General features: G+C 41.7%; 1 protein-coding gene across 16 annotated transcripts in view; it reads right to left on the bottom strand.

Moving 5' to 3' along the window:
• Nucleotides 1-17,257, bottom strand: part of LARS2 (leucyl-tRNA synthetase 2, mitochondrial) — a 344,490-nt gene that overhangs the window by 157,326 nt on the left and 169,907 nt on the right. For 14 of the 16 annotated variants that reach the window (XR_009155147.1, XM_058183693.1, XM_058183694.1 and 11 more), the window contains 2 exons: nt 4,314-4,412; nt 561-698 (listed from right to left, as the gene is read on the bottom strand). The exons of 1 other annotated variant lie outside the window; for it this stretch is intronic. Coding sequence is in view for 14 of the 15 variants with exons in the window: in XM_058183693.1 (XP_058039676.1) it covers nt 561-698; nt 4,314-4,412 (237 nt within the window). In the remaining variant the exon portion in view is untranslated. The remainder of the gene's footprint in view (nt 1-560; nt 699-4,313; nt 4,413-17,257) is intronic. One more of the 16 variants, XM_058183689.1, reaches the window with a different exon arrangement.

The following is a 17,257-nucleotide window of genomic DNA, read 5'->3' as shown; positions in this document are numbered from 1 at the left end:
GCCTTAGCCTAACATTAACAAGTGCATCATATTGTGGCAAGATTCTTCATTACTACATCTTAGGAATCAGGACTGCATATCCCTCTCTTCCTGATCAGGTTTGCTTAGTTTGCCTTTGTCACCTCATGGGCCTAGTGTTCAAAACATTGCATATTCATAAATCCAATGTATTAAGCTCATATCTCATAGTTAGTTCCCTGACTGTATGGTCAGAACCTTTTAAACCAAGTTTATGGATACTTGACAATAGTAGATGTTGGACAAGTATTTTGGAGGAGAAAAAAGACGTATTTTGATTCTCTGTTGAATACAGTAAAACTATTATGTATATTGTTGAATCCAACTGACTGTTACTGGCCTTGCATACATTTGTGGGAAAGTGGCAATAATTCATTATGTGTGTACATGTGTGTATTGTGTATTCAATCATGTATGTAGGAACATGTACACATGAACATACTTTTACATGCATATTATAGCCTACTTTGAGAGTTGCATCTGAATAAGGATAAAAGCCACAGGTACTATAAGACTGACATTGCCCTGGTCATGCCACTTACTTGTGTTTAATCATATTCTGATTATGACAAAAATGACTGAAAAACCTGGCAAAATACAAATGCAAGACGGCATGCTCCTTTCCTCCAATGTACAAATCTACAGGCATCCAGTAATCAGCCAAATCTTTATCAAAAGGCCTAGCAGAAAAAAAACAAATTTGATTAAGAAATAAAAATTGTTAAAGAAGGTTAGAATCATTTCAAGTCATAGCACTTACTAAAACATTATTATCCTGGTTTAAAGGGTGCTGTTAATTTGAGACTGCCATTGGGGGGCAACAAAAATATATTACAACAAAATTTATTCTGAACATTCACAACTTCAGTCACAACTTCAAACAATAGTACTTCTTTTTAAAGTCACATTGTGTAAGTGGCCTTGAACTATGGTAAAGGATGTCAAACAGCTCTGTGCTTTTGGCAGGTGATCAAACTGCTCATTCAGGATAAGAATATTTATAGAAGTAATCATTTAATACACAGGAATATGACTGCAAAAGTACTAATTTTTTGCAAGGTAAAAATTTGTTCAGAATTGCACACACACACACCAACAGTAAATCAGGATTAACAAAATATTAATGCAAAATCATTTCATTTGAATAAGTAGTTTCCACTGTAGACATAAATGGTGCCTCATGGATTAAGAACAAGTACTGAATCCAAGTTACATCAGAGAAAATTGGGCAAATAAGGATAGATTTGGGGATATTCAAATCAAAATTGCTCTTACAAAAAGGTAAAAATCTGAACTCTCTTAAAGCATCTTTAGCCATCTGAAATTTGATACAACACATTCAGGCAATACAGCTACAAAATGTCATGTGTTTCTCTTTAAACTTGCTGTACAAGGAAAACAGAATATGCAAAAATGAGGCTCTAGTTTTAGGATGAATAGCTCCAGTTTCTAATAATTTTATTAAAGTTTTACTAGGTTTCTTCAATAATGGTGTTTAAAGGAAAACCTCCTGAAATAACATGTTAGAGCAGTGATGACTAACCTTTTCCAGACTGAGTGCCTAAAGTGCGCATGTGCGCCTGAACCCCCCAAATGCAATGCACGTGTGGCCCCTGAGCATGTGCCCTGCCCCTGCACACGTAGCCCCCCTGCATGTGTGCATGGCCTCCCTGCAAACACCCCTCCCCCTGCACATGGGCCTCCTGCATGCACCCTTCTCCCCATGTGGCATGTGCCCTTCTCCCTGCACATGTTAACGCGCCCCTGCATGCACTACTGCACGTGTCCCCACGCTTGCACACGTGGCCCCTCCACATATGAACCACCCCACATGCATGCACAGCAGAGACCCAAAGACCAGTTGGCTGGCGGGAGGCACGTGTATATGTGCAGCGGAGCTGAACTGGGGCGACGGCTCACATGCCATTGGAGAGGGCGCTGTGTGCCACCTCTGGCATGCATGCCACAGGTTCGCCATCACAGTGTTAAGACAATTGCTCTATGGTTTTCTGTTCTTCATTTAACTTACTGATGGATTCTTTGAGACATAGCAGATCGTGATACGGAGGCTGGCTTGGAAAGTGCTGGAAGTGTCTAATCCGTATGCCTGTGCCTCCTGTTTACTTCACACACATTATATGCTGCAATCTTTAAATGCTACCAATCCAAAAAAGCTTTGAACTGTTTTTCATTTGTTTTAATAATTTTGCTACTCTATTTATTCTGCTAAATATTTCTTAGTAAAGAATAATTCTATCAGGGGTATCATTTCAACTGATCTCAAAAAGCAGGTGATATCATATTTTTGAAATCCATTATCTATCTCTGTGAAATTTGGCAGATGATAACTTGCCTGCAAATCTCATTCAACTCTATTTTTATTTCAAGGAAATTATATTATATTTGTAATATTATTTATTCTGAATTTAGATAAGTTGGGTCCAAAATACTTTTTCTAAATTAGCTATTGAGAATTGGGAAAGTTTTGACAACACATATCCTTCCAAAGGGGAGAGGTCCACAACAGATAAGATAGTGCCCTATTCCATTTAAAGCAGCCAAAGCTGATCTTTTTATATTCTGTGTTTAATCTGAAACTAATAATAATAGACTTGCGAGAGATTCTTGTAGAAGTATCATTTTTTTAAACTGTGCTTGGCATAAGTTGAAGACAAGTAATACAGTGGTGGGTTTCTATCGGTTCTCCCTGGTTCACAAGAACCGGTAGTAAACATTTTGAGTAGTTTGGAGAACCGGTAGTAAAAATTCTGCCTAGCCCCACCCCCAATCTATTGCTGCCTCCCGACTCCCAGCTGACTGGTTAGAAGGAAAAAACTCAGGACTCACTTGACAAAGAAGAGGGAAAAAAAAGACACCGTCTCTTTAAATTGAGAAGCCAAGAAGCCCAACTGATCAGCTAGAATGAAAAAATCAGGACTCGCTTCTCAGCCAGGAGATCGCTTGGTAAAGAAGAAGGAAAAAAAAAAAAGATGCTGTCGCTTTAAATTGACACAACTGCTGGAAGGAGAAGGCTACTTGCAGAAGCAGTTCCTTTCTGGGTCAGCTGAACAACAAACTGGATAAGAGGAGGAATTCTTATATAGTTCAATGTTTTTGAAGTTTTGGGTTTTGTGCAACATGGGCTTTGTGTTTTTAAAAAGGTTTGGGCGATTTCCATTGTGAAATATCCTGTCTTGAATGAGTTTTCTGCCTGCTTGTAAATGGAACTGAACTTCCGGCTTCCACTTTCTATGATCTCTAAGCACCGGTAGCTGTTTTCTGCTTACAAAGTTTCCTTTATGCAGCTGGCAGGAATGTGGAATTCCAGGCAGGTTCCTTGTTAGAACTTGGTTATTCCTTAATTATCTGGGAGCCTTTTCTTATGAGTCATATTTTATTTGGGAAATGAAGAGGGGAGAATTTAATTCCAGAACAGATTAGTGGGGTGGGAAAGAAATGGGGATTTTGAAGTAACCTTCCCCTGGAGGGGGGGTATGGGGATTTTAGGCTTGCTATCAAACATCAGCCATAATACTAATGACTATTTTGAACAATATGCAGGTTGTATTACATGAATGGCTATTTTATATGTGAAATTATGACTGAAACCTATATAGGTTCACACTGTCAGGAAGTTTCTCCTTAGTTTTAGGTTGCTTCTCTCTTTGTTGAGTTTCCATCCATTGGTTCTTGTTTTGCCTTCTGGTGCTTTGGAAAATACTTTAACACCTCCCCTTCTTTTTAGCAGCCGCTTAGAAGCCTGTTGCCTATCACACTCTTGGGCAAAGCATGTGAGCCATTTCCTTTCAGTGGTCCATGAAAGTGCATCTCTAACCTTGATCACTTTAAGACTTTAAGACAGCAAAGCTGGCTGAGGAATTCTGGGAGTTGAAGTCCAGAAGTCTTAAAGTGGCCAAGTTTGGAGAGCCCTGATGTATGTACATAATAAAGTTGAACAAGGGTGAACAACATTTTTGCAGAACTATAGATAGGTTGAGGCTGGGTGTGACAAGGAATGGCTGGGAGGGGAGGGGCCAGGTGAGGTACCCCTTGACGTGAGTGACAGTGAGTTGGCCACGCCTACTCAGTCACATGACCATCAAGCCACACCCACTGTCACATGACTGTCAAGCCACGCTCACAAAATAAGCCACACCCACAGAATCAGTAATAAAAAAAATTAGAACCCACCCCTGAAGTAATAGAAATATTAGCTTCCACCTGGGCTATAAAAAGACTAATCAGCCTATACAATCACATGAAAATGTAGAATGAAAAATATCCAAATTACTTACCTTTCAGTATTATGAGGATCAGTATACCTTAAATAATACCAAGCTGAATCAACAAATGTATCCATTGTGTCAGTTTCTCTCCTTGCAGGCTTCTTACATCTAACAATAAATTATAATTAATATTTCTAAGGATCTATTAAGGTAAAAAAGGTGTGTGTGGGGGAAGGGGCCTATTTTTTAAAATGGAAGAAAATACGTAAGATCCAGACTGTGAACTACTGTACTCTCTACACCATCTATTGTGCTAATATAAGCAAATGGAGATCTAATGAGATGTGAAATTCTTGCTGAGGAAAAAAGTAATTTAAAATTATTCAAAATATTCCTATTGTGATTAACAAAATAATGGATTCTCATTTTGACATTTGTTTTATTTTATTTATTAAACAAACTTATATAGCTGCCCAACCCCCACATAGGTGATTCTGGGTGCAAAAAATCTTCAAAATAAAAACCATAAGGCCTCACATCCTTGGTAGCAGCAATATAATCAGATCAACCACTTGATCAACTCCATCTCCTGTTTGTGGTTCTTAGGCCCACTGAAAAAAAACATGTCTTCAGGGCGTTTTGGAAAAGCAATAAGCCAATCGTACCAAGGGGGGAGGATGTTCCATAAAGAAGGCATCACAATCAAGCAGGTTCTTTTTTGTGGTCCCACCAGATGTGCAATCTTTTTTCTCTCTCTTAAGTTTTATTTATTTTATTTATAATATTTTTCATTTCCATCAAACAGTGTGATAACTGGGTACAGTTATTTGAAAATTCATAGTTTGCATACTTGTATTCATTACAATAACATTGATAATTTATATCAAGATAATTTACAACAGTACATAATATCATCATAAACTTCTCTACATAGTAACATTTTTCTTTTTATATCTCCTCTTTCCTAACTTCTGTTTTTATTCTCTAGCCTTTGATAAAATACATCCCAGAAAATATTCAGTTTCTTCTCTCTCCTTAATAATAAGCATTAATCTGTCAATTTCTGCCCATTCCATTATTTTCTGAATCACCCTTTCTGACAGGATCTCCTCACATTTTCATTGTTGCACAAATACAATCCTAGCCACAGTCAGTACATGTAAAATGAAATATGTAGTCTTTTTGTCATATTTTTCCGGTAGAATGCCCAACAAAAATGTCTCTGGTCTCAGTTCAATATGCTTCTTTGTCATTTTTTCCAGCCAGATATGTATTTTCGACCAATATTTTTTAGTTTTGGGACATGTCCACCACATGTGGTGGTCAAAATAGGGAGCGCCCTATCAAATCCTGCACCTGTTAATAGCAGTGTCGCCCAAGGAAGTGTTCTAGGACCAACAGTCTTCATACTATACATAAATAACCTTTGCGATCATATTATAAGCAACTGCGTTCTCTTCACTGATGATGTAAAAATATTTAGCACCACCGACAATGCTGTTACCCTTCAAAAAGACCTTGACTTTGTGTCGGAATGATCAAACAATTGGCAACTCCAAATCTCAACCAATAAATGCTCTGTCTTACACATTGGCAAAAAGAATCAGAACACAAAATATTAGCCAGGGGGGAAATGCTCCCAGTTTGGACTAGATTGCCCGATCCAGTAGCGATGGCGGCGGTTAGTTTGGAGAACCGGTAGCAAAAATCCCTACCCCCACCCCACCTATGCCCAGCTGAGCCACTCAATCATGTGTTTTTTTTAAAAGCATTTTTTTGGCTGAAGAAAAAATGCTTTTAAAAGTTAAAAAAAAAAGCTTTAGATGATTGTGTAGCTCAGCTGGATGCTAGCCAAAAAATGGAAGGTGGGAGTCCGTTCTTCCTCCCAGCAGGCTTCCCTGAAGTTTCCCTGAAGCCTGCTGGGAAGAAAAACGGATTCCCTGTTTTTTGGTTTGCCTAGCAAGCCTGCAGGGAGGAAACCCCTCCCCCCCATTTTTGGGTCTGCCTAGCAAGCCTGCTGGGAGGAAAAATGGGGTATGTGTGGGAGGTTCGTTTTTGAGAGGGAGAGAAAGAAAGGAGGCAGGGAAGGAAGGAAGGAAGGAAGGGAGGGAGGGAGGAAGGAAGGAAGAAGTACAAACCTGGCAGTAGACGCAGCTTCAGAGGATAATCCAGGGCTGGAAGGGATCTGGAGGTCATCTAGTTCAACCCTGCTCCAGCAGGACATTGCTAGTAAATTTCTGTCTTTTCATCCCCCAGTCACATAGCCACACCCATCCAGTCACATGACCCCCACCAAGCCACGCCCACATAACTGGTAGCAAAAAAAAAAAGATTTCACCCCTGATATAAGCTGAGTGGACACGGCCTTGAAGATGACCCTCACTCTGTCAAGGACCTTGGAGTACTCATATCAAATGATCTAAGTGCCAAAGCCTATTGTAACAACATCGCCAAAAAGACATTAAGGGTTGTAAACCTAATCTTACGTAGCTTCTTCTCCGGTAATATCACACTATTAACCAGAGCATACAAAACATTTGCTAGACCAATTCTCGAATACAGCTCATCTGTCTGGAACCTATACTGCATATCGGACATTAATACAATCAAACGTGTCCAGAAATATTTCACAAGAAGAGTCCTCCACTCCTCTGCTCGCAACAAAATACCTTATGCCACCAGACTTGAAATTCTGGGCCTAGAAAACTTAGAACTATGCCATCTTTGGTATAACCTAAGCGTAGCTCATAAAATTATATGCTGCATTGTCCTACCTGTCAATGACTACTTCAGCTTCAACCATAACAATACGCGAGACCACAATAGATACAAACTTAAAGTGAACCGCTCCAAACTCGATTGCAGAAAATATGACTTCAGCAACAGAGTGATCAATGCTGGAATACATTACCTGACTCTGTGGTTTCATCCCAAAACCCTCAAAATTTTAACCTAAGATTGTCTACTGTTGACCTTACTCCATTCCTAAGAGGTCTGTAAGGGGCGTGCCTACCATCCCTATCCTAATGTTTCCTCTATTTGTATCTATTTTATGTATTCAATTCATGCTTATGCTTATATATATTACCTAATATGTTCTTGATAAATAAATAAAATAAAATGTGGTAGTATGAACCCAGTGTTTAGTTACATTTCCAGCATTGGGCTGATCTGTCTTTATACATTTTAGCCAACATTGCCAGTGCAATGTTGGCTATGAAACATTTTATACAGATTTGCTTTATATGCAATTGACATTGTCATTTTTATATTCCTATCCCATAGTTTCTGCCATTTATCTAATTCTATTACATGTCCAAAATTTTTAACCCAAGCAATCAGTCTCCTTTACCTGCTCACTTTCTAATTTGATGCTCAATAAGTAATCATACAATTCGTTTATCAATTTATCATCTGTTCCGATTAATATCTGGTCTAATTCTGTTGGTTTTTTATTAAAGCCAGGGGTGAAATGCTCCCAGTTTGGACCAACTCGCACGATCCAGTAGCGATGGCAGCTGCTGGTTTGGGGGACTAGTAGCAAAAATCCCTGCCCCCCCCCTCTGCTGAGCCACAAAATCAGCAAAGTTTTTTTTTTACTTTTAAAAGCCGGTTTTTCTTCAGCCGAAACATGCCTTTAAAAGTAAAAAAAAAGCCTTTGAGGATCCCACCCCTCAGCTGAGATCGGCAGAGCCTTTAAACTTTTAAAAAAAAACAACTCTCCTCTGGCGATCTCACCTGAGTTTCTCATCAGCAGAACCTTACTCGTACTCTTTTGTAGAAAACACACTTACCCGATTACTGATGAACGCATGGCTTTTTCCCCAGACTGAAAGCAGTTTCACTTTCATCCCAGACAGAATCAATTGCTTAGCTAATCTATTTCCTCAGTGATCAACTAATGCTGGCTGGCTTTGCTGGCTGAGGAACTCTGGGAATTGAAGTCCAAAATAACATAACTGTTGTAACCCAGGTTCCCGGACTCGGACTCCTGGAGGAAGATGATTCGGAGAGTGAGGAGGAGAAGCTGGCAAGGCCTGCTTCCCCTGGGCCCTCTCCCTCCCTGGCACCCACCCAGGAGTAGGAGGAGAGGCTGGCAAAGCCTGATTCCCCCGGGCCTTCTCCTGATTTGGCAATGCCCCAAGAACAATCTTGGCTTGATGCGAGACTGTGCAGACATGACCAGCGTGCACAGCAGAGGAGGCGTTGGGACAAGGTCAAAGAATGATGAGTCACGGAGTGACACCCACAGGGGCTATAAAGCAGGAGACGGAGCTTCCTGGCTTTTTGTCTTGGACAAAGTAGTGAATTTGCGCGTGCAAACTGTTTCAATGGAGGGAAGAATATATTCGTGAGTGACTCTTGCCTTATCCATAATTTCCTAGTTATCTCCAGAGACTTGGCAGGCGCGTGGGTAGATGTGGCCAGAACATCTCTGTGCCAGAAGGAATCCAGCCAAATGTAAATAAACTTGAAAAGAAGGCCTTTGACTGACTTTTTGTTGAGAGTATTGGGAGAGGGAAACAGAACAATAACATAACATAACATAACATAACATAACATAACATAACATAACATAACATAACATAACATAACATAACATAACATAACATAACATAACATAACATAACATAACATAACATAACATAACAATATAAAATAAAATATTTGTGCAGCTTTCTGAGATTTGGTGTGTTTCTGTAGTGTTTCACTCAACTGCACAAACACACATAATCTCAGAAAGCTGTATGTGGCATTTTGTTGTATGTGTGTAAAGTGTGAAAGTTGGTTTTTGAGCTTTTTGTGGCTGTGTGAAGTGTGAAGTGCAGCTGCTTTTACATTGTGTGTGTCAGCCTCCGCTTTTATTTTAAGTGTATATTTACTTATTGGAGTGTTTTACTGTTTTATTACTTCGTTTGGGTTTTCTTCTTGCTGAAAGTCTTACTTGATTTATGAGGGAGGGGGGAGGTTTATACTGTTGCCAGTGTTCGGCTGTCATTTCAGTTGGAGGAGGAGATAGCCTTTCAAATAGACGTTTGAACTGATTTGCCACATGAATGAAACGGGAGTTGCCTGCTTCGCATTCCATCCAGAAGGTTGACAGAGGGAGAATATCGGAAGGGAAACAATACATGGCCAAGGAGGAAGAGGACATTGGACTATGATGGCTTGAACTCTGGAGGGAGGAGGGTTCAAGAGAGGAAATACTTTGTACAGTGATAATTACTTTCAGTTCTGGCTTAGCTTTCATTGCAATCTGACGTGTTTAGTAAAAATTACCAATCTCTTCAAACTGATGGAGTTGGGTCTTTATTTTCTTAAACATTGATCGGAGGCAAGCTGACATTAAGCCAGAACTGATTATGTCAGTCAACCAGGAAAATTCCAAAAGATTGAAATAAAAGATTTTCTGGGGAAGAAGCCAATCCCAGAAGTTGAGCCAGAGGAGATGGGAGCAGGCTTGGCAGCCACATCGTGCCCTCCCAAGTATTCAGGATTTTCTGCAGAGTGGCTGGAGAAACTACAAATAGAGGAGAGACGGGAGAAGACCAAATTGGATTTTGGAAAACTTCCAGACCCGGGGGAGCTACAATCCAGAGTTACAAGACGTAAGCAGAAAAAAAACCTCTCAGACTGGCAACGTGAGCAGCTAATTAAGGAGGAGTTACAAATCGCCAAAGCCATCAGACTGTATCATGAGGTGATAGAGTGACAGACAGACCCTGAAAGGGAGGGGGAAGAAGTGGAAGGAGAAATTTGGCAGCCACCGGGGGAGCGGCAGACATTGGAGAGATTCGGGAGGAACAAGAGCCTGAGCTGCGTTCTCCAGGGGCTGCAGATTTTGATAGAGGCCAAGGGACCCCTACTGGACAAATGTTGCTCCACATAAGGCAAAAGTCAAAAATTCCCTCAATCCCCAGGAAGTTTGATGGAGACCCTAAGGAACTAGGGTTATTCCAGGCCATGGTGGACGGCCACATGCAGGAGTGGGATGAAGATTATCTGTCAGAAGCCTCTAAAGTGAGAAGTGTGACCCAAGTCTTAAGTGGAAGGGCGGCTTCCTGATACGTGTCCTTGTACCATGAGAATTCCCCTCTCCTGAGGAACTACCACCACTTCATGGCAGCCCTGAGAATGAGATTTGAAGACCCCTTGGCAGAGCAGAAGGCCAAGATCCGCAGGAGGTCCATCAGACAAGGGAGGAGATCAGTGGCTGACTACAACCAAGAGTACAGCGATCTGGTACTTCTCATGAAAGGGTGGTCGGAAGTGGCTCTTTTGGACATATATAGATGGCTTAAACGGGGATTTATATAAGTTGTGCAGAGCCCCAGCATCCCTGACTACCGTGCATGGCTGGTACACCCTGGCAGCAGAAATGGAGATCGATTTAGCCAAGGACCTCCCGCGAAATGATCGCGCTTGGAAGCAGACCCCAACTCAGTTCCAGAGAGGACCACCGAAGGATTTTGCCGCAGCTGAAAGCAGGAAGAAGAAAACCAGGGGCTGTTTCAGATGTGGAAAGGAAGGGCACCGAGCAGCTGATTGCCGGGGAAAGCTGGCGCCAAAGACGACCCCTAGTGGGAGAAAAGCAATGAGGCAGGTGGAAACTAAGACGCGAGACGTCGCAAAGAGGGGAGCGAATATCACCAAAAATGCTCCTCCCACCGAGGAGGAACTAGGAACTCCTTTTGGCCCAGATGACAGCGAGCCATCTTCCGAATCAGATGAGGATCTCCTGGTGAGTTGGAAAGAGGGTCCTCTTACCGTTCCAGTGAAACTGTGCATCCCATCCTCGGGAATTCAGGGGGAAATGCTAGCCCTCTTAGACTTTGGGTGTACCCGATGTATCATCAGGCCCGAGGTGGTAGAGAAAATGGAACTAAAGCTAAAAACATTGAGCAGGCCCATAGGATTTTGCCAGCTAGATGGGTCAGTGGCGGGGGGAGGCCCAGCCCACTTTATGACAGAACCCATAGAGATGACCATAGGAGACCATCGAGAAACCATAAACTTTATTGTGGCACCAGGAATGGACCAGCCACTAGTACTGGGTCTCTTGTGGCTCCGGAAATGGAACCCAAGGATAAACTGGAGAACGGGGATGTTGCGACTCCGCTCAAGGGCACAAAAGGAGGAGAAGATAACCTCAAAAACCCCTGACCACGAACCCACTGAGATGCTAGGGTCGATGTTGGAATAGCTGGAGGGGGGAGGAAAAAATTCCTAAAGAGTATTGGGATCTACAAGAGGTTTTTAGTGAAAAGGCCTCTGACGTGTTATCTCCACATAGGCCCAACCTGTGCTATAGACATCCTTCCAGGGGTGAAACTCCTGAAACCGAAATCTTACCCCATGACCCAGAAAGAATTGGAAGAATTGCGAAACTTTATAGATAAAAATTTGGAGTAAGGATTCATTCAACCGGCCAGGCCTCAGGTTGCAGCGCCAGTCATGTTCCGGGAAAAGAAAGATGGTTCTTATCGCTTAATTGTCAATTATAGAAATTTAAATTGCGTGTGCATGGAGAATGTATACCCCATGCCTCTTATGAAGGATATGCTGGCCCACTTGGCCAAAAGAAAGTTCTTCACCAAACTGGATTTACAGGAAGCGTATTACAGAGTGCGCATAAAAGAAGGGGATGAATGGAAAATGGCATTCAATTGTCCCCTTGGTTGCTTCCAATTCCGAGTTCTTCCATTTGGATTGCAAGGGACCCCAGAAGTTTTCTTGCAACTAATAAATGAAGTGCTCCATGAATATTTGTTTAAAGGGGTCCTTGTTTATCTTAATGACATACCTATCTACACAAAGACCATGGAGGAGCATGTGAAGCTAGTAAGAGCAGTACTTAAAAAATTACTGGCCACAGAACTTTATGCAAAATCGTCTATGTGTGAATTTCATCAAAAGAAAATCGATTACCTGGGATTCAGTATTTCCTCTGACGGCTTGGAGATGGACCCTGCAAAAGTCCAGACAGTACTAGAGTGGGCACCCCCTTGAACCCGCAAACAGTTACAAACTTTCCTGGGTTTTGCTAACTTCTATCGCCAGTTCATTCCCTCGTTTGCTGACATTGCCCTGCCAATCACCAATCTCCTCAAAACAAAACCTTCCTAAGCCCAAACCTTCCTTACCACTGGAGTGGTCAATGGAGTGTCAGGCCGCTTTTGACAAGTTGAAGCGATTGTTTCCCGCCAAACTGGTCCTCAAGCACCCTGACATGGAGTCCCCATTTGTGGTTCAAGCAGATGCTAGTGATATAGCAGTCGGAGCAGTTTTACTTCAAACCAATGCTAAAGGTGAGCTTCAACCATGCGCGTACACATCTCGTAAACTCACTGAAACAGAGCAGAGATGGGCCACCTGGGAGAAAGAAGCTTTTGCAGTGCACTGGGCTCTCTGAACATGGAGACAATTCTTGGAGGGGGCCAAACACCCTTTCATGGTGTGGACTGATCATAAGAACTTAGAAGCCCTAAAAACTCCCAGAAAACTATCGCCAAAGCAAGCTCAATGGGCCCAATACTTTAACCGTTTTAATTTTTCCTTGCGATACATTCCTGGGGGAAAGAACTTCCTGGTGGACGCCCTTTCCCATTTACCTCAGTACAATAGTGCTCGTAAGGAAGTGGCCCGCCCTATACTCCCGGTTCAACAACTAGCTGCTCCGGCAATTACCCATACCCAAGCACAAATCGATGCAGCCCTACTAGATGATCTCACCAAGTTGCTGAAGGAAGCCTTAAATAAGGATGACTGGTTCTTAGCCCATTCACATGAGTGCACTCTTCGCAATGGACTGGCTTGGATGGGGGCAAAGTTGTATATCTCTGCATCTCTGAGGAAGGCCATATTTCAACGTTGCCATGATGCTAAAATGGCGGGACATTTTGCATTCATGAAAACATTACATCTCCTGAAAAGGCAATTTTGGTGGCCAGGACTTAAAAAAGACATTGAAACTTATATAGCAAGTTGCACTGACTGTGCAGCAGCTAAGAGACCGCCAGGAAAGCCTCCTGGTTTGCTTCAAACAGTAGCCCGGCCTGGAGCCCCATGGAAGGAAATATCCATGGATTTCATAGTAGAATTGCCCGAGAGTGGAGGCAACATAGTGATATGGGTAGTCACGGACCTGTTCTCCAAACAAGTACACTTCATCCCATGTCCTAAAATACCTTCTTCAAAAACTTTGGCGAAGCTGTTTGTGCAACACATCTACAAACTACATGGAGTTCTGGAACGGATAATCTCAGACCGGGGGGGTGCAGTTCACTTCCCAATTTTGAAAAAAGTTTTTGAAACTAATAGGCTCCGCCCAAGGATTAAGCTCCGCCCACCATCCTCAAACTAATGGGGTTTGTGAACACTCGAACTCGGTACTGGAACAATATCTAAGATGTTACATTAATTATCAACAAGATAATTGGGCGGACCTATTATCTTTTGCTAAAATAGCCTACAATAATTCTGTTCATAGCAGTACTGGGTTCACCCCATTCAAAGTGGCTTCAGGTCAAGAATTTGCCCCCATTCCTGAATTCCCTGAAGAAAAACCATCGATTCCATCACTGGCCAAATGGATAGAGCAATTGCAAAGTACATGGAAAATTACACGCAAAGCAATAAATGATGCACACTGTGCACACAAGAAAAAAGCAGATAAAAAGAGAGCTCCAGAAAAAAAAAATCCAAGAAGGAGATAAAGTTTACTCGTCCACTAAATATTTGCAAACTACACAGAAATCAAAAAAGCTTGCACCCAAATATGTGGGCCTGTTCCCCATTGTGAAAATCATTAATCCAGTGACTGTCCAACTAGAACTACCAAAAACTTTGAGAAGAATTCACCCAGTTTTCCATGTTACCTTAGTGAAACCTGAACAAGCATCCCCCGCTTAGGGCTAACCTTACTAAGCCCCCAGTACCGATCCTCATACAAGGGGAACAACATTTTGAAGTTAAGGAAATTCTAGACTCTGGAAAATATAGAAATAAAATCCAATATTTGGTAGCTTGGAAACACTTTCCGCTATCACAAGCAGAATGGGTTAACAAAGAACATGTTCGCACCCCCAAAAAACTAGCACAATTTTATAACAAATATACTGATAAACCCTAACATTTCTCTTTTTCTTTTCCAGGACTAATGTCCTTTTTTCGAAGGAGGGCTGAATGTCAGCCTCTGCTTTTATTTTTTTATTTACCTATTGGAGTGTTTTACTGTTTTATTACTTTGTTAAGGATTTTCTTCTTGTTGAATGTCTTACTTGATTTATGAGGGAGGGGGGATGTTTATACTGTTGCCAGTGTTCGGCTGTCATTTCAGGTGGAGGAGGAGATAGTCTTTCAAACAGACGTTTGAATTGATTTGGTGCGTGAATGTAACAGGAGTTGCCTGCTTCACATTCCATCCAGAAGGTTGACAGAGGGAGAACATCGGAAGGGAAACAATACATGGCCAAGGAGGAAGAGGACATTGGACTATGACGGCTTGAACTCTGGAGGGAGGAGGGTTCAAGAGAGTAAATACTTTGTGAAGTGATAATTACTTTCAGTTCTGGCTTAGCTTTCATTGCAATCTGATGTGTTTAGTAAAAATTACCAATCTCTTCAAACTGATGGAGTTGGGTCTTCATTTTCTTAAACATTGATTGGAGGCAAGCTGTCGTGTCCCACTCCTCCTCTGACGGCCGGGTCGGGGAAGTCCGTATCAAGCATGCCTCTGCAGCTTTGCCAAAGTTCTGTCAGAGTACTCAGGGCAGGCAGGAGACCAGGATGTGACTTCAGCAATCCAATTTAGACTTTGCCTGACTCAAAGAATGCCAGAAAGCAGATCCTTTATATAGGCCATGGGGTGTGGCTCCATGACTCAGCACTTATCCAGGCCTGCCCCTCCCTTCCTTTTGCTGAGGTCGCCTCTCCACTCTCCGGAAGCGTGGGTCCCTCCAGCCTACAGCTGCTGGTAATTCCAGCTCGTGACTGGTTTCACACTCCCCAGGCTCACATGCTATGGGGGAGGGGCCCAGCTGCTCCGTTTGTCCGGGCATGGTGCCAGGACTGGGGGCTGGAGGCATGCCAGGACATTCTTCTGCACTATCAGTGTCCGGCAGGAGACGAGAGGGGCCCGGCTGCGGAGCGGGGGGCGAGCGAGGCACAACACAAGCTGACTGTGTGTGAGTCAGTTGTGTTGTGTTGTGTGTGTGTAAAGTGTGAAAGTTGGTTTTTGGTAACTTTTATGGTTTTTTTTACTTTGTTTATTATTTTTATTATTTATTGTTATTGGCCACCCCCACCCAGTCATCTGACCAAACCACGCCCACCAATTAAGCCACACCCACAGAACCGGTAGGGAAAATTTTTAGATTTCATCCCTGATTAAAGCTCTGCATTTTTGCATCTTTTTCATAATATGATTGAATTTGCATTTGCCACCATGAAATTTCTATTCTTTGCCTACTGAGTTCCTGTTTAGTTTTTAATTCCCCTTCACCATTCAAAATGTCATTGTATCTTACAATTTTTCCCATATTGACAATATTAGAGTGTACCAGTGCCTCCATCGTAGAAAGCCAGATTGGAATTTTCAAATAGTATTGTTCTTTTGTTTTAAGCCAAACAGATAACAATGCATTTCTAATATAATGTCTCTGGAAATAACTATGTATTTTGTTCTTACCATACCCAAGAAAGGCTTGCCAGCCTAATTGAAGATTATGCTCTTCCAACATTTATAGTTTTATATATCTCAGATTGATCCTTTTTCTCACCCACGTGAGCACTGAGGCCTGGTAATATAATTCCCAATCTGGTAGTCCAAACCCTCTCCTCTTTTTTAGTTTTCTGCAACATTTTCACACTTATCCTTGCTTTCTTCCCCCACATCAAAATATTTTTTCCCCAATTTTATTGGTATAGTCTGGAATAGGTATAGAATTCTTGGCAAGATATTCATTTTTATGGTTGCTATTCTTCCTGACAGTGAAAGTTGTAGATCCTTCCACTTCTCCAAATCCTGTTTAATTTGCCTCAGTAATTTCATATAGTAATCCTCTTTAATTGTTGCACACTTCGCTGTTAATTGTATACTTAAGCAGGGATAAAATCCGACTGGTTCGCCAAACCGATAGTAATCACCCCTGGTTGGCCCCACCCTCCTACGCCCACCTGCTCACCTCTTCCATTTTTGTGTGTCTGTAGTATTCTTAACTAAGATCTTTGTTTTATCTTTATTTATTTTTAGTCCTGCTACCCACATATTCTTCTATTTTTGAATAAGCTTCAGTCCAGCCTCTAAGGAGTCTTCTAATATAAAAACCAAATCATCAGCAAATACCTGTAATTTGTATTGTTGTTTTTAAATTTCTATTCCTCTTATTTCTTCTTCTTTTCGGATATTTCTAGTTAACATTTCCATCGTCAATATAAATAGCAATGGGGACAGTGGACATTCCTATCTTGTGCTTTTTTTATGTCAAATTTCTCAGTCGTGTCTTCATTAACTATCACTCTTGCTGATTGTTTACAGCTCTGATTAATAAATTCCTCCCCAAAGTCCATATATTCTAATTGTGACAATTGCCAATTAACGTTATCAAAAACTTTCTGTGCATCTAAGAACAGCAATGCCATTTGTTTTCCGGGATGCATCTCATAATATTCCAGTGTGTTTAAAATCATTCTTATGTTATTTTTAATCTGTCTTTTTGGTAAGAATCCATTCTGGTCTGGATTTATAGATATATTTTTAGCCTCTTTGCTATTATTGAAACATATATTTTGTAATCTGCATTCAATAAAGATATTGGCCTATAGTTCTTTATGCGTGTTAGATCTAAGTCATCTTTCGGGGTACTTACGAGACCGCCTGCTGTTACCCTATGCCTCCCACCAACCCGTACGCTCTCATAGAGAGGGTCTCCTCAGGGTGCCGTCTGCCAAACAGTGTCGGCTGGCGGCCCCCAGGGGTAGGGCCTTCTCTGTGGGAGCATCGACGCTCTGGA

The sequence above is a fragment of the Ahaetulla prasina genome, chromosome 4 (genome assembly GCF_028640845.1).
Source record: "Ahaetulla prasina isolate Xishuangbanna chromosome 4, ASM2864084v1, whole genome shotgun sequence".
NCBI lineage: Eukaryota > Metazoa > Chordata > Lepidosauria > Squamata > Colubridae > Ahaetulla > Ahaetulla prasina.
The sequence above is the reverse complement of the archived record's forward strand: the minus strand, read 5'-3'. Positions and strand labels throughout refer to the sequence as shown.